The 18072-nt window shown below is 37.8% G+C and overlaps 1 protein-coding gene across 1 annotated transcript; it reads right to left on the reverse strand.

The window, feature by feature from the left end:
- Positions 1-202: 202 nt before the first annotated feature.
- On the reverse strand, positions 203-11790 carry LOC123240696 (zinc finger protein 883-like). The gene is made up of 4 exons (XM_044668416.1): positions 11722-11790; positions 9269-9395; positions 7914-8009; positions 203-2366 (listed from the first exon to the last, which is right to left on the reverse strand). Exons 1-4 carry the CDS (start codon positions 11788-11790, stop codon positions 691-693), a joined length of 1968 nt encoding a protein of 655 aa, XP_044524351.1. The 3' UTR covers positions 203-690.
- Positions 11791-18072: the final 6282 nt, after the last annotated feature.

An 18072-nucleotide genomic window follows, 5' to 3' on the forward strand; every position in this document is an offset into this window, starting at 1 on the left:
AAATACTCCAAGTATATTTAATAAGATTTATTAATAATAACTAACATAAAAAAGCTAAAGCCAAAAGGCAACTAACTAAACTCTGCCCCCTTTCGAGAGAAGAAAAAGAGCAAGGCAGAGCCTCGGAACTTATACAAATGTGACCATGTAAACGTGGACAAAGGGAAAAGCATTCTAGGTAATACAGAAACGAATTTTGGGTAATGTAGTTCAAGATACAAAATCTCTAACTATATAATTATATTCATAAAGTTTCTCTCTACCATAGATCCTAGTCTGTTAAGTGAGCTAAGAGTGGCAATTACAACCTCAGCCTCAATCAGGAGGCTTCTTTCCAGTGGGGATTTCTGACACAAAACATTTGTGGAGCTTTATGTGAAAATCTAGCCCAAATTGATTACATTTATAGTTTATCTCCAATGTGAATGCTCTGGTATTTAGCAACATGACTCCCCAGTGAGAAAGTCTTTCTATATTGTTTATATCTATAAGGTTTATCTCCAGTGTGGATTCTCTGATGTGCAGCAAGAGCAGTCCTTTGTGTGAAAGCCTTTCCAAACAGTTTAGATTCACAAGTTCTCTCTCCAGTGTGAATGTCTTTCCACATTGTTTACATTCATGAGGTTTCTATCCAGTGCAAATTCTCTGATGTTCAGCAAGAATAGCCCTTTGTGTAAAAGCCTTTCCACATTATTTATAATCATAAGGTTTCTCTCCAGTGTGGATTCTTTGATGGCTGGCAAGATTGCCCCTCACTGTGAAAGTCTTCCCACATTGTTTACATTCAAAGGGTTTCTCCTTGGTGTGGATTCTTTGATGGCTAGCAAGATTGCCTCTCACTGTGAAAGCCTTTCCACATTGCTTACATTCATAAGGTTTCTCTCCTGTGTGAATTCTCTGATGTAGTGCAAGACTGCGATACCATGTGAAAACCTTTCCACATTGTTTACATTCATAAGGTTTCTCTCCAGTATGGATTCTCTGATGATGAGCAAGATGGACCCTCTGTGCAAAAGACTTTCCACATTGTTTACATTTAAAAGGTTTCTCTCCAGTGTGGATTCTCTGATGTTGAGCAAGATGAGCCCTCTGTGTGAAAGACTTTCCACACTGTTTACATTTGTAAGGTTTCTCTCCAGTGTGGATTCTCTGATGTTCAGCAAGAACAGCCCTTTGTGTGAAAGACTTTCCACATTGTTTACAATCATAAGGTTTCTCTCCACTGTGGATTCTCTGATGTTCAGAAAGACCGGAGCTCTGTGTGAAAGCTTTTCCACATTGTTTACATTCAAAAGGTTTCTCCCCAGTGTGAATTCTCTGATGTTGTGCAAGATAGACTCCCAGTGTGAAAGTCTTTCCACATTGTTTACATTCATAAGGTTTCTCTCCTGTATGAATATTCTGATGTTCAAAAAAACTGGAGCTCTGTGTGAAAGCTTTCCCACAATGTTTACATTCAAAAGGTTTCTCCCCAGTATGGGTTCTTTGATGTCTGGCAAGATTGCCCCTCAGTGTGAAAGTCTTTCCACATTGTTTACATTCAAAAGGTTTCTCTCCTGTATGAATTCTCTGATGTAGTGCAAGACTGTCGTGCCAAGTGAAAGCTTTTCCACACTGTTTACATTTATACAGTTTTTCTCCAGTGTGGGTTCTCTGATGTCTGGCAAGATTACCCCTCAGTGTGAAATTCTTTCCACATTGTTTACATTCAAAAGGTTTCTCTCCTGTGTGAATTCTCTGATGTAGAGCAAGACTTTTCTGCCATGTGAAAGCCTTTCCACACTGTTTACATTCATGAGGTTTCTCTCCACTATGTATTCTCTCATGTTTAGTAAGTCTGCACCCCTGTTTGAAAGCCTTTCCATATTGTTTCCATTCATAAGATTTCTCTTCAGAATGTATTATCTGATATGAACCAATCTCAGAGTTCTGACTGAAGGTTTTACCACCTTTATTACTCACAGAAAACATTTCTCCAGGACTTATTTTTTTATGTTTAATGAGGTCTAAACTCCAGCCAAACATCATGCCCCCTAGATTATCTTCATACATGGGCATTTCAGGTTTCTCCTGGGACTGAACAAATTCAACTTCTTTAGAAAAATATTTGTTGTATTCACTATCGTGACACCAGTCATTTCCTGAGGACAATTTCTTATCCTGATTTAGGACTAAATATTGGCTGAATTTCTCTGCAGTTTCATCAAATTCACTATCATTCTTTGAATTTTTTTTTCCCTTGACATCAGAGTCACAGATTTCTCTCAAAATGAGACTCTCATTCATGCATCTTTTAGAGCCACATCCTTCCACAAAAATGGTAAGCTTTGTAGACATTTCCTTCACTTCAAAATTGGTATCTACATCTAAAGAAAACAAATGGTAATATAAGCACAAAAGGACACACATGGAAATATAAGTTTTTCCCGCTGAGAGCAGAAAGTAAACTGATTTTTATTCAATTTCACTAGGCAAAAAGAATTTTTCAAACTTAAGTTGAACCATTTAGACACAACTGCAAGATGGTTGATTTTAGAAATACCTTCATATATAATAATATTGAAACCACACAATAGTTGGCAGATCCAAGATAACAGAGAATGCTGAAACCCCTCTAACAATCCTTCCAAACCAATCTTTAAAAAGCACTTCAAAAAAACAGGAGTCAGAAACCAAGAGCAGAAGAGAATAAAGTGGCTCTCCTCCTGAGCTCAACAATAAAGGAAGATAGAGAGAGTGGATATTTATGGAATAAGGGGGAACCAGAAGTAAAACTATACACAGGAGTGCTGGCTGACTATGCTCTATTACTGCTCCAGGTTATGAGCCTGGGCATAGGCCAACTTCAGTACTCAAGCACTCTGCCTATACTAACAGAGCACCCCTTAAAGTCCCAGTCCCTGGCACCAGGTCTCAGTGAAGCTGGGAAGTCCATAGTACTTGGCCCTTTAAAGCCTACACTGTGGTGAATATTTTAGTTCCAGGGCAAAATGGCTTGGAATACTGAGACCTGCAAGTCATCAGAAGAGGAGACAAAATCAGAAGCTTTTACTAACTCTCAATCAACAGACAAAAAAAGGCCAGGAAAATGAGCAAACAGCAAGAGAAACAGCTAATCATAGAAAATTTCTAGAGAGACAAAGAGCAAGGCAGAGTCAATAGGGGATGGTGAGATCCAAGCAACCACAAGCAAAACTTCAACTGAGATAAAGAAAAAGGTGGAGTAGCAATCATGACCTCAAATAAAGCTAAAGCAAAAATGGTATGATTAAAAGATATAAGGAAGGTAATTACATCATGATAAAAGGTAATATAGAAAATGAAATAGGGGGCAGCTGGGTAGCTTAATGGATAACAGGCCTAGGGATGGGAAGTCCTAGGTTCAAATCTGGCCTGAGACACTTCCTTGCTTTGTGACCCTGGGCAAGTCACTTAACCCCCATTGCCTAGTCCTTTGACCACTCTTCTGCCTTAAAACCAATATACAGTATTAATTCTAAGATGGAAGGTAAGGGTTTAAAAGAAAAGAAAATGAAATAATATCAGTACCTAAAATATAGGCACTAAAAGCTATAGCCTCTAGATTTTTTAAAGGCAAACTAAAGGACTCTTAAGGTGGAAATAGACAGTAAAACTATACTAGTGGGGTCAGCCAAACTTTCCCTATCAGAATTAGACTAATCTAACCAAAAAAATAAACAAGAAAGTAGTAAAGGAAATGAAAGAAAATTTAGGAAAAGTTAGATTTAATAGATATCTGGAGAAAACTAAACAGGGATAAAAAGGAATATACCTTCCTTTAAATAGCACATGTTACATACATAAAAACTGTATGAGGGCATAAAAACTTCAAAACCAAATGCATAAAAGTAGAAATAATAACTTTTTCCAGATCATAATGCAATAAAAATTTTAATCAATAAGGGTTCATGGAAAGGTAGATAAAAAATTAACAGAAAACTAAATAATCCAATTCTTTAAAATGGGTATATCAAAGAACAAATCATGGAAACAATCATTGATTTCATTGAAAAGAATGACAAGGAAGAGACAGAATATCAAAATTTATGGGATACAGTCAGAGCAATACTCAGGTGAAAATGTATATCCCTGATTGCTTATATCAATAAAATAGAGAAAAAAGCAGATCAATGAACTGGAAATGCAACTAAAAAAAAAAATAAAACAACAGAAAAAGAACAAATTAAAACTCCCCAATTAAAGACTAAACTGGAAATCCTAAAAGTTAAATTAATAAAATTTAAAGTAAAAGAACTATCAAATTAATAGGACTAGGAATTAGTACTATACAAAAACAAATAAAACAGATTGAGCATTGGTTAATTTGATTAAAAAAGAAAAGAAGAGAATCAAATTATCAGTATGAAAAATTTTTATAAAAGGGTGATTTCATCTCTAATCTAAGGAAGAGGAACTTAAGGCAATCATTAGAAGATACTTTTGACCAGCTATATAACAATAAATTTGATATCTAGGTGAAATGGATGAATATTTACAAAAATATAAATTGCCTAGATTTAAAAAAGAGGAAATAAAATACTTAAATAATTCCATCTTATATGAAATTTGAAGAAGTCATCAATGAACTTCCTATGAAAAAATCCTTGGGGCCACATGGATTCACAAGTGAATTCTATCAAACATTTAAAGAACAACTAATCCCAATACTATACAAAGTATTTGGCAAAATAAGCAAAGAAAAGGGGCAGCTGGGTAGCTCAGTGGATTGAGAGCCAGGCCTAGAGACAGGAGGTCCTAGGTTCAAATCTGGCCTCGGCCACTTCCCAGTTGTGTGACCCTGGGCAAGTCACTTGACCCCCATTGCCTACCCTTACCACTCTTCTGCCTTGGAGCCAATACACAGTATTGACTCCAAGACAGAAGGTAAGGGTTTAAAAAAAAAAATAAGCAAAGAAAGAGTCATACCAAATTATTTTATGACACAAAAAAATGGGGAAAAAATTTTATAAAAAATATCTGACAGAAGTTGCATTTTTCAAATATATAAAAAATTAAGTTTATAACAATCAAAGTCATTCAACAATTGATAAGTGGCCAAAGGGATATAAATAGGTAGTTTTCAGATGAAGACATCAAAACTATCAATAATCATATGATAAAATATTCTAAATCCCTGTTGATTAGAAAAAAGCAAATTCAAACAACTATGAAGTACCACCTGACACCTATCAGATTGGCCAATATGAAAGTAAAGGTAAATAATAAATGTTGAAGGAGGTATGGCAAAATTGGGATACTGCTGTATTGCTGGTGCAGCTGTAAACTAATCCAACCATTTCTGGAGGGCAAATAAGAATTATGTCCAAAGGGCTATAAAAGAATGCATTCTGGGGGCAGCTGGGTAGCTCAGTGGATTGAAAGCCAGGCCTAGAGATGGGAGGTCCTAGGTTCAAATCTGACCGCAGACACTTCCCAGCTATATGACCCTGGGCAAGTCACTTAACCTCCATTGCCTAGCCTTTACCACTCTTATGCCTTGGCTCCAAGATGGAAAGTAAGGATTTAAAAAAAGAAAAAGAAAGAAAGCATTCTCTTTGATCCAGTAAAAACACCACTAGGTCTGTATCCCAAAGAGATTAAAAAAAAAAAATAGGAAAAGGTCTTTTTGTATAAAAATATTTAGACCTCTCTGTGTGCTGGCAAATATATGGAAACTAGACAAATGGCTCAATTGGGGAATGGCTGAACAAATTGTGGTATATGACTGCAATGGAATATTATTGTGCTATAAGGAATGATGAATAGGAAGATTTCAGAAAGAGCCGGAAAAAACTATGTGAACTGATGCAGAGTGAAATAAGAAGAACCAGGAAAACACTGTACACAGTAACAGCAATACTGTGTGATAGACTTTGTTACTAACACCAATCCAATTATCCAAAACAATTCTGAGGGACTTATGACAAAGAATGCTATCCACTTCCAGAGAAAGAACGGTTGGAATAGGAATGCAGATGAAAGCATATGATTTATGATTTGTTTCTTTGGATATATGTTTTAGCATTTTGGTTTTATGAGATTATTCCTTTAGAAAAATGAATAATATGGAAATGTGTTTTGCGTGATAGAACATATATAATCCAGACTGAATTGCTTGCTAGCTCTGGGAAGGGGAAAGAAGAACGGAGGGAGACAATTTGGATCATATACTTCAGAAAACTCATGTGGAAATTTACTAAAATTAAATTAAAATTAAATAAACCAGAAAAATCACAAAAGATCTGTGATATAGCAGGCCTTGAATTCTCATCACACCTTACAACTCAGGTCATGAGTAAAGAATGGAGTGACCTGATCAAACTCCCTGCAGCTAGACTACAACTCAAACCCTCTGCCTTAACATACTGTCTCTATAGTATTGGATGATCTGTCTTCATTGCCCTGTCTCTCCTTTAAAAGTCACTGGTTGGAAAAAAAAAAGCCACTGACTGATTATTCTTACAATTTTGTCAACCTAAAGCAGTGATTCCCAAAGTGGGCACCACCAGTCCCTGCTGGGTGCTGCAGTGATCCAGGGGAGCGGTGATGGCCACAGGTGCATTTGGGGGCAGTGAATAACTATAAGGGGGCAGTAATAGTATGTGACAGGGGGTGCTAAGTAATATTTTTTCTGGAAAGGGGGTGGTAAGCCAAAAAAGTTTGGGAAGCACTGATCTAAAGTAACCTTCCAGATAATCTGTTCTTATCCTTTTGAATGCACTATCACATGGTCATTCTCAGCAAATTTTATATGCTAAGCTTAGAAACAAGATTTCTCTTTTTAACTCTCATGCAATAATTTTCAGTGGGGAATATGTTTTCTTCTTTTCTCTACAGATTCAAAAATATTATATGCCATTTAGTGCAGACACACTAAGTATTTATATTATTTCAGAATCTGTCATATATTATATATCTCACACCCTATGTTGAGTACTTCATCCTCTCAGGAAATGAACAGCATGAATCAGCACTGATCCTCTTGAATGATGTTCTTTTAGTGGTTCATGAAACTATGAAGTTTGAAAAATGACATCCCAGGGGTCACAGCTAAAAATTCTTTAATGATGCTTTATGTAGTGAAGAACTGCCCAGTGTAGTTAACAATATTTTTTTCATCTGGGACAACAAGCTTATGAACGTTTCAGGGCCAACAGGTTTCTTTTTGTAGTGATTCCAAACCACTGTGATTGGACATGAAATGATTTTGATGTTTATGCAGTGATTAAATCAAACTCTCACCCCCTCTAAGGGCAACATAAAATCAGCTCATAGAGCCATGGCACTCTGACAAAAAAGTGGCTGTCTGTTCCCATGGACAGTCACAGGTATATACATACCCTCATTTACTTTCTAGACTCTTCCCTCTAACAAAGTAAGGTCACGCTATAATCAATCTCTGATCATTCCTGCAATCACCCAGACAAGAAGTTAGAAATAGCTGCATTTTCCCAGCATAAATGGCAGGTTCTATGAAAAATGTGTTCACAACATCCCTGGTGTTTGTCACAGGGTTTTGCACGTAACGGGAGCTTTATAAATGCTTGCTGCCTTGAATAAACCTAGGAAAGAGCTCCTACTGGAGAGCCTCAATGCTTTTTGAATAAAGTTCCAGGCTCCAAAGTTCACAACAATGACTTCTAAGAGGACCATCACTTTATCATTGGAAGGAAATGGCAGGCTATAGAGTTCAACCCAATCTCCCTCATTATAAAGGAGGAAACTGAGTCTCAGAGGTTTAGTTATTTGTCTAGGATCACACTACTGAAATGTGTCTGAGAAGAAATTCCAAGCCAGGTCTGCCAGCCCCCAAGTCTAGCCCTCCCTTCACTACAACATATAAAAGCCTTTTGGGATAACATCCCTTATGCACCTGCTTTCACCTCTCTCACCTGGACAGGAGCTCCTTGGGCTTTTTTCCTCTAGCAGCCATGGTGATTCCCCTTGTTGAAAAGAGGAGAGTAAATCTTCTCTAGGAACTGGAAGCCCTGGGCATAAGGAAGAAGGAAGGGATAAAGAGAGAAAAATAAATAATATAGTTGTCTTAATGGAAAGGAGACATGCAAGCAAAACGTACAGGATGGTTTCTACGGTATTCACTGTTGGGATATTTGCAGGAGGGCAGAGATCATGGAACCCATTTGAAATTTTAAAATCCCATCTTTATTTACCACTTGTCATAGGATAGGCACACTCCACAACTTCCATTATCCTGAAAGTAAAGGCAGTTGGTAGTGAAGGGATAAGAGGTCAGACCTTAAGAGTCAGAAAAACAAATTCAATCCAGCCTCAGACAGATGGCGGTGTGGGTGCCCCTGGGCAAGTTATTTCACCTTTGTTTGCCTCTATTACAAATTAAGGAGTACCAAACTCAACAAGGATGTTGTGAAATTAATGATAATTACAACCTCCATACCTAGCAGAGGATACAGAGCAGGTATTTTAAAATGCTCATTCCCTTCCCTTCCTTTCCTATCATCTAGCCTGGAATTTGAGGGAAGAATGGAAGAATAACAATAAATTTGTTAGATGAGGTAGGATTAGGGGTAGTGAGTTATAGTTTTATTCTTTTTAAATTTTATTTCTGGGGGTAGCTGGGTAGTTCAATGGATTGGGAGCCAAAACTAGAGATGGGAGGTCCTAGGTACAAAACTGGCCTCAGACTCTCCCTCTAGTTGTGTGACCTTGAGCAAGTTGCTTAACCCCCTGTGTCTAGCCCTTACCACTCTTCTGCCTTAGAACCAATACATACATTCTCCTGGTTCTGCTCCTTTTGCTCTGCACCAATTCCTGGAGGTCTTTCCAGTTCACATGGAATTCCTCCAGTTCATCATTCTTCTCAACACAATAGTATTCCATCACCAACAGATACCACAATTTGTTCAGCCACTTCCCATTTTTTTGCCACCACAAAGAGCACAGCTATAAATATTTTTATACAAGTCTTTTTCCCTAAGATCTCTTTGGGGTATAAACCCAGCAGTGGTACGGCTTAATCAAAGGGCAGGCAGTCTTTTAAAGCCCTTTGGGCATAATTCCAAATTGCTTCCCAGAATGGTTGGATCAATTCACAACTCCGCCAACAATGCCTTAGTGTCCCAATTTTGCTCCATCCCCTCCAACATTTATTACAGCACTTTTGCTTTTTTAATCATTGACAAAAGGCTCAAAATCCTATACATTTGGGTTGGAGGGAAGACATTCCCTTAATGGCAAATTCAGAGTTAAGAGAGGAAATGGTCCTTACCCACAGAGTGCAGATTCCAGGCATTCTCCAGCATGACCTCCATGTACTGCTCTTTCTGAGAATGGTCCAACAGGCCCCACTCCTCCTGGGTGAAGTCCACAGCCACATCCTTGAATGTTATTGATCCCTAAACCAGCAAAAGTCATGAGATTTAGAGCCAAACCTTCAGAATGCATATGGTACAACCCTCATCAACTGACTGGAGATAACTGAAGCACACAAGGCATTTACCCAAACTCCTGACCCTGAAGAGTGGCAGAGCCACACTAGAGATCAGTCAGAGCCCAAAGAAATACTGACAAAGACATTTTGTGTCTAAAGTGAGAACCATGTTGGAAGAGTAAAAGCTGGAGAAGTGTTTTACTCTGAAATGCTTTCCCTACGAAATCAGGGAGATGGCATGTGCTCCTTCTATGGAGGAGAAAGAGAGAAGATGATCTGAAATTCCTCCTTACCACAAGTGTCAGAATTGATCTGGCAAAAGCATTTTTTTTTAAAGAGTTTGTGAGAAGTTGGCAGATACCATGTATTCTGGGGCATGGGGGTTTGGTGGGGTGGGGAAAGAATATTACCAGTGATTAATGAGGAGAAAATAAAGAAAAAGGAATTCTCTACTTAATTTCCTAAAAGCCTGAAACATTCTTATCTAGATGAAATCATACAGAGGATGCCAAAGAGTTATATGGGATCAGATGGATTCTAGTTACATGAATAACAGCAATCTGGTATTATACTGAGAGTTTGGGGAACCACTGGGGAGGATGTGCCTTAGCCAAAACATCCTGTCTTTGCATTATAATGAATGTCATTTGTTACTGGAATATATTCCACCATTTGATATTTAGTTATGCAGAATGAAGAGTAACTACCATGAGAAAAGAAAGTGTTCATTTATTAAAAATATATCTTTTTATTAACTTGGGTTGGGGACTGAGCTGATTCATAAGAAAGACACTGACAGTGTAATGACTGGAATTCTTGGAAGGCAGGATTTCTCCATTTTAAATTAATTTATTAATCAATTGGTCATTTAATGCAGTCAGTTGATTCTCTCCACAATCTAAAAGAAAGAAAAAAGATTATTCTTTCCTCTAGCACAGACTCTTGTCTTTATCTCTCTTTCTCTGTCTCTTGTCCTTCTTTTTCTCTCTCACTTTATATAGATCATACATCTCCCTGGTGAGCTCACCACTTGGTCTCTCCCCTATACATCTCTTGAGATCTCAGACTCATAAATGATCACTGAGGAGGGGGATGTAGGACTCTTGAATTCCTCCCTCATGACTTCATCACAAGAGAATCAGGTCCTTGTCTATACAAGGAAGGAGTCAGTCCAAGCTTTCTGCAGTCTACTGGCTGGCTTAGCACACTCTCAAAATGGGTCAAGGTTCCCCATGGCTTGCCAGTCCTGCCCTTAACAAAAGAGGGAGGTTCTCCCCTAGTTTCCTAAACTGGCAGGTGGGGGGAGAAGAGGACAGCAAGTCTGAAGTTTTGACCTTGGCCAGACTAAAGGGAATTAGTTGCAGAAATTTTTATCCCACCACCCAAATTTAAACAATTTAGGTAAATAAAGTCAAAAAGCCAAATTTCTCCAAGACAAGGTAGAATTTTAGAGTTTATTGGAAGAGAGCCAAATGATCCATATAAACACGGAATCTCACACGTTACATAGTTGGACCCCAGTGAGAAACAAAGCCAGGCAGCAGAGACCTGGTTTACATACTAGAACAGTAACAAAGTGAATATTTCCAAACAAGAATTATAACTTATATCATAAGACACAACATCATGTAGACCTTTTTTAGAAACCAAATACACAGCTGATTAGTGAGTTCATTTAGGAAATGAACTCATATTAGTCTAAAGGTCAAATCACAAGACAATACCCTTATTAAGAAATACTAATGACCATTACCTTAGGCTCATCTGATCGAGTTGGGAAAGATGGTTATTTCCAAATAGGAAAGGATGTGCCCACTTACACAAGACATGATGAAGCGTTTCAGGACCTGAAACTCATACGGTCATGATAAAAGGGAAATATGACTAAGGGAGAGGTTGGAAATCCCCTTAGAAGCAGTTTTATGCTTCAGTTAGAGATCCTTATAAAAATCATGAATTCTACTCATTGTAATTAAGATTATAAACGGAATTATATGAATCACAACATTGATTATCCCAAACTTATTACTATCACTAAAATCCAATCAAGTATAAGGGGGGGTCTTTCTTCCCGACATATTCCACAAAAATATCACAATTCAACATTAATTTTCAGCAATGATTCATTTATAAAAAAACAAAAGATCTAAGCCTAGCTGTGTAACTATGGAAATCTGGGGATTAAGGGTCAAGAGAAGGAATTAGGAAGCAGACTTAGGGAGAAAACTGACAAAACAGTGACCAGATCTGACAATAACATGCTACTTGGCAGGCACTTCTACTTTTCCAACCTGCTCCATGGAAAATCTAGGGTATACTTTGTACTGGATATTCTTCCACTTCACTCCTTCCTCACTCATTCTCTCCTTTTTAGCCTGGAATGCCTCTGGAACACCCAGGGGAGGAAGTCAGGCCCAACTGAGGTTGCTCACTCCATCCTAACAACCAGCACTGTCCTCCCGCTAGCCTGTCACCAGCTCAAGGCCCTTGTTGACCTGCTCATCATTACATGTTATACATGTTGAAAGGGAAGTTGTTTTATTGTCTTTATATTACTGATCGGGAAACATGTGATCACATATATAATCCTTTAGCTCAGTGATGGGCAAACTTTTTAATGAGGGGCCAAAGGAAAGGAAATGCTCCTCTGTCAGTCTGTTTCTAAGGCAACTCTTTCAAAGTTTCATTGTATTGCTTCCTACTCATTGTATTCCTCAGATTAGGAAGAATGTCGCTGGGCGGAATAGAACATTTCAGGGGGCTGCATCTGGCCCGAGGGCCATAGTTTGCCCATCACTGCTTTAGATAAATAACTGCAATTCCAATTTTTAAGACTTAGACCCAATTATTCCTCTCATTGTGTCTATCAATTATATTAGTAGTATATTGGCTATCGGACTGGAAGGGATGGAGTTTGGAATATTAGAATGTTGGAGCAATGAATGACATTGAAGACTTCTGTTGGAAGAATGAGAGCTTTAGGTCTGTGGAGTTATCTAGGAAGGCCCTGCAGAAGGAGCTGCTTCCCTGGGAATGGTGAGTCTACAGCCGGCCTGAGGAGATCAGAGGAAACCAACCTTGACACGTTCAGGGACTGTTTGATCCTTTGAAGATTTACACCAGTTAGAAGCTCCCCAAACCACTGCGGCCCAGAAAGGCTCCTGTGACCCAAGTCCTGTGATGGCTCTGGAGGATTCATTGAATTCTCTTAACCTGGTACTGAACTTAGGACTTTGTATCAAACGCTCCAAACCTTTGTTACCAAACACACTGCATGTTCCTTAACATCCTCTGTACCTCCTGCCTTGTTAATCACGAATGCAAATTTCCTATTAAAAAACCCATAAAACATTTTGTTGAATAGTCTACATGGGATCTTTGCTTCAAGCTGGGTGAGGTGACATCTCCAGCTGTAATTTGTCACAATTCAAAGTTTGGATCTTTAGCTCAGAATGATGACCCAGACATTTCTTTATTTCTTACAGTTTGTCAATATGATGTGATTAAGGAAAGGATTCTGGATGCTGAGATCCCCAGGAAAAAGTTCGGGGGACACTCAGGAGCTCTTCTCTTAGGGGGACTCTCTGTTTTGTGGCTCCTCATTAAAGATCCTGTTTTGAGCTGAGGTATTCCCATCTCTTAAGGGGTAATTTTTTCCATAGGCTATTTTGTGTAAAGTCTTTCTTGTCAGAGTTTATTCTTATTACTATTCTTTTCTTTATAATTTCTAGTGAGCAACATGTAGGGTCATAAAAAGAGGCCCACAGGGGTAATCTTATGTCTCCACCAGAGTTTAATTTAGTGAATTTGAGTCTTCACCAGAGTTGGGTGGACTTTGTCTATACCTGGGTGCTTTCTATTCCTTCTCAGAAGAGAAAACTTGCTAAGCAAGTCTGCTCAACCCTATCCACGTGGGTTAAGTGTTGGGTTTTTTTTTTTTTGTTTTTTTTTTATTTAGGAGCCCTAGAAATAACTTGCCTTTGAGGAAAGTTTAAAGTGTTCATTTGATAAAAGTGCTTCAGTACCTCAAAAAAAGTCTATAAATTTCATCGTTCTTAAGTAAACTAGCTATTCCAAAGGATTAGCCTTTCTTAAGAAAACAATTAATTTGGGGACTTAGATTTTGATAAAATAAAAATTAGTCAAATGATCTTAACAGGCTAAATATGTATGTGTGTATGTATATACATATTTTTTAAATAGCCTTCATATTTTTAGAAAAGATATGCTAGATTTCTGATGCAACAGTGTTATAAATATATTTCATATAAATTTCTAAATTAGTGTCTTAAAGAGCAGGAAGGAAAAAACCTTAAAGACATGTAGGCTACTGAGCTGAGAAGCTTGTAATAAAAACAAGCCCCAGAGCTCCATTACATTACTCAACTTCTATATGCCAAAGGTCAGAACCCATCTTAACAGGAAGATTCAGTTTTTAAGCCTAAGGCGAAGAAGTAGTCCAGAAAAAAAAGAAAGAAAGGAGATAAAACTGCATGAGATCCTCAAGTTCACTGGTTTTCGGTCTGTATGTGTGCACGTTTGATCTAAACTTCCTATTTTACCTTAAGACGAAGCTGGAGGCAGTAATGATAGAACAAAGTAATAGCAGTGGTAGTGAAAGCTTAAATGAAAGAAATTAATGTGATTTATTTTTTGTGCATGGAACCAGCATGGTTTATTATTAGTCCTAACATTTGATTTGGTTTGATCAGACAATGCGGAATTATGAATAATAATAATGGAAATAATATCTATATGTGTCTTCTCTTTTTCAGTGCTGGCCACATTAAAAGAGACTAGAAACAAAGGATACATGTAAAATTAAATTGAAAGCAATCACAGGGCAAGGAGAGAAAAGCCCAATTTCTTAATTGGACTTCCAAATTTAGAATGAGTGTCTATATTATTTGAAATAACATCATAATTCCTCAATGTGCTATACTTAGACATCTTCAGAGTCTAAATATAAAATCAGGATTCTGTATTTGCAAATTATCTATCATATATAATAGGATTACAGATGCTATGTGTATTGTCATTTATTGTACAAGTTTCAATAGTCTCATGTTATGTAATAATCCTAGATTTGGTAAATATTAAGTATATAATTATACTTGTCAAATAATTCTTTTAAAGGGTTTTCTAAATTATTTTAACTTATAAATTCAGAGGGCAGCTGGGTGGCTCAGTGGATTAAAAGCCAGGTCTAGAGACAGGAGATTCCAGGTACAAATCTAGCCTCAGACACTTCCCAGCTGTGTGACCTTGGGCAAGTCACGTAACCCCCACTTCCTAGCCCTTACCACTCTTTTGCCTTGGAACCAATACATACTATTGATTCTAAGGCAGAAGGTAAGGGTTTAAAAAAAAACAAACAAAAAACTTAATTGATTTTGTTCAAGATCCAAATCATTACTGAAATAATTATTGCAGTTAACACTATGTTAATAGAATTTGCATTTCATTTAACCTTTTCTAATTCTCAATATGAATTATTTAGTTTAGATGACCCCAATAGTATTATTCTTTTAGAAGAGTAGAAGATGAAGCCATCATTAATAGCAAAAATACAGGTTTGAGATTGCTACTTAAAAGTTAAACTGCCTACAGATTTCTTAATGCTCTTCTCAAGGAAAGGAAAGACTATGAATTGGGAAACGACCAACTACTTCTAGAGTTTTTCTGTAAGTTGTATGAATCTCTCATCTATTTTGAAATTCTTTTCACTGGAATTCAAGACTATCTTGTTTCCTCACTACAAAAAGGAAAATGTTTTAAGGGACAAAAAGCAAGGCAACCCCATGGCCCTGAAAACTCCCAGATAAATAAATTGTGATTGATAGTCTGGGGTAAAATCCTGTCACTTAGCTGCACTGTAGAGCAATGAGATTCTGTGAGGACTAAAATATGTAAAGAGAGAATACAAAAAATGAAAAACAGGGGATTAATATATGGGAAGGTTAAATGGGGAAACATTTTATCTGTAAACTCATATGGCTTTAAGAAGTCATTTGAGCAGGCAAAGTAATCAACCCTAGATTTGTTTGGGTTATGGAATTTCTAATCAAGGAAATAGGATCATTAAGGATGTATATATTTGTCTATGAAAGAGCAATGATTTGTAATTGATCTTTATGCCAGGATGAGTTCTAGTTAAAGAACAAAATCAAATAAAAGTTGTAGAATGAAATCTCTTCTCAGAGTGTGTATCCTGAAAAAGTTTCTGTTCTAAACTGATTGGTAAAATTTGCCATTTGAGGTAAAAGCTTTTGGGCTTGCAATTAATATTATTTTGAGTCTTGACTTCAGGTATAGTTATCTGATAGATGACTGATCTTGAAGTCGGTAATCCAGCATTCCAGAGAAGAACCAAAGAACATGATTCCAAACAATCAAAGGGGGAGATCTTTATCTGGCAGAAGTCAAGAGAATGACTCAGCACCTCTGAGGGTAGGATCACTTTTTGACTTGGTATCTCCACTTTGCCATTTCCTTTTAAGTGGGAATATTTCCCACCTGACTACTTCTGAGTATGGCTGTAAAGTGGAACTGTTATTGCACCTCTGACTGACAACTCTGACTCTTAGTTGAAGTGAAATTGTGTTGAATCACTCTGTGTACTGAGGCTTATGCCTAAGGACCAGTGTTAATACTGTTACACTCCTGTACCTGCTTTTCCTTTGATGGAAAATTTCTATAATCAGAGCAAGTGGCCAATGAAATGTAGGAGCATAATGCAAATTGTAAGATGTGACTGTTTTCAATTTAATGTGAGGTCATTCTGTATCCCAAACAACCAAGTGACTTGGTCTTTGAACTGTCTATTAATGCTAATCATACAAAAGATAAACTACCTGAAATATCTCTTTCTTCTTAAATGTAGCTAGTTTTTGTAATATCTTCTCCATTTGAATGGGGTCAACAAACAAATATGTGCTACTACAGGCAACTTAATGGGTGTACACTGTTGTCTATATACGATAGGGAATTACTGAAATGTATTTGCAACCCACCCACATTTTTGTTTTAACTGGAGTAAAATTAGTCTCTTGTAAGTTAATTCATTTGTGGAATCACTGAACCTGGGGGTGGAGAAATCATTTAGTCAAAAAGCATTGCTAATAGCATAAATAATAGAACCCTAATTGCACCTCATATTCCTAAAGGAATTGAAGTGAAAAATATTGAGAAAGCAACAGGATAATCCTGTGATGTTCAATGTAAATGATTCTGATGGGAAAAGGAAAGGCCTAATGTTTCTGACTTCAACATGTGCTCCAAGTTCCTGAGAGTTTAAAGATATTTGAAAAACAGACCTTCTAGCTCTCCTTTAGAATTCCCATCCTCTTTCTCTACAAAAAATGTACCTTTTCCTGTCTATGTCCTACCCTGATCTTACCCCAAAGTTCTTCTGAAGCCTTCCTGGCAGGCCTGACTGACTGGTTCAATCCTGGGGCCTGGAGGTCAGGAACAGAGCCTATGTAATATATAGAAAATGGTCAGCCATTTTTGTAGGTGCGAAAGGGCAGTTTGCCCCTTTAGAATACAGCACCTGGCAAGGCAGCCCCAGGCATGTGCCAATATGGTAGTTGGGAAAGGAGTATAAATTGAGGAGCAAAACCCCTCAGGGTCCACTTCTCTGGGTTAGGGAGGCAGGAGGTTGTCTACTGTCTACTGTCTGGACCCCAGGAGGAGGGTAGATTGGTAAAGGCAAGCATGGTTCAGACTACTTGGCTAACTATATCAATCACTTTATTACTGATAAGGCAACTGAGCCTTAATCATCTAACAAGATTAATTTATTAATATCCAAAAATCTATAACAGCTTCTGAGCCAGGGGAGACTCTCAAAGTCCCCACGTACTCAGCACCTAGGCCAACTTTCTACTTAGATATCTTTATAATTTACTGTACTTATTATAGGTTAAAACTCAATAGGGTTCACCTATTTCCCTCTCTCCCACCTCCCAGTTTCCCTTTCCTTCAATCTATCCAATAAACCCAGTTAAATCTACAAGCCTCTGATAGTCTTTCACTTATAAACTGGTAGCCTACCTTATTGAGGACAAAGTCATCATTGTTTAATGTTGTAGTCAGATTGTGGAATCAAGCCTAGCTAATCCAATCACTTCAAGATCAAGCTTGTGCTAGGACTATAAACATTATTAAGGTCCCAGGAAGTCAAGATCAACTAGTTTCATCAATGCCAAGTGATTCCTAGGGGAACTGTTACTAGGGCATCTAGCCTGTCACAGAATTCCATCACCTTTCAGTGAAGCTTTTATCAGTCAGTTGTGGAAAATAGTCCTCTGTCCTTCACAACTTGGTTAAATATCAGTACTCCACTGAGTTAATAGATAATAGGACATTAACCACCATAACACCTATTATGTGCCATCCCTGGAATTGTGGGATACACAGTCACTCCCTGCTGAGGGAGGGAGTCACACTCCAATGTGGATGAATAAATCACAGTGCCTGGGACTGTCAGGCTGGAACCTGGGCCGGCTCATTCAGACAGGAGCTACCAAGGCCCAGAAAACCCCAGAATAGGGTGTATGTGGGGGCAGCCAGGGTTGACTCTAGAGCTGACACTGAGGACAAGCAGTGATGGCGCCCCTGGAAGCTTGGCAAAGACACAG

This window comes from Gracilinanus agilis, chromosome 3 (genome assembly GCF_016433145.1).
Source record: "Gracilinanus agilis isolate LMUSP501 chromosome 3, AgileGrace, whole genome shotgun sequence".
NCBI lineage: Eukaryota > Metazoa > Chordata > Mammalia > Didelphimorphia > Didelphidae > Gracilinanus > Gracilinanus agilis.

What these genes read in the sequence shown, in the direction of transcription:
- LOC123240696 (XM_044668416.1), bottom strand. Translation starts at nt 11,790, where the DNA reads ATGAGTGAGGAAGGAGTGAAGTGGAAGAATATCCAGTACAAAGTATAC. An exon ending in CTGGAATCTGCACTCTGTGG is followed by an intron (nt 8,010 to 9,268) that starts GTAAGGACCATT and finishes CCTTATGCCCAG; the next exon opens with GGCTTCCAGTTCCTAGAGAA. An exon ending in CCCAAGGAGCTCCTGTCCAG is followed by an intron (nt 2,367 to 7,913) that starts GTGAGAGAGGTG and finishes TGTTTTCTTTAG; the next exon opens with ATGTAGATACCAATTTTGAA.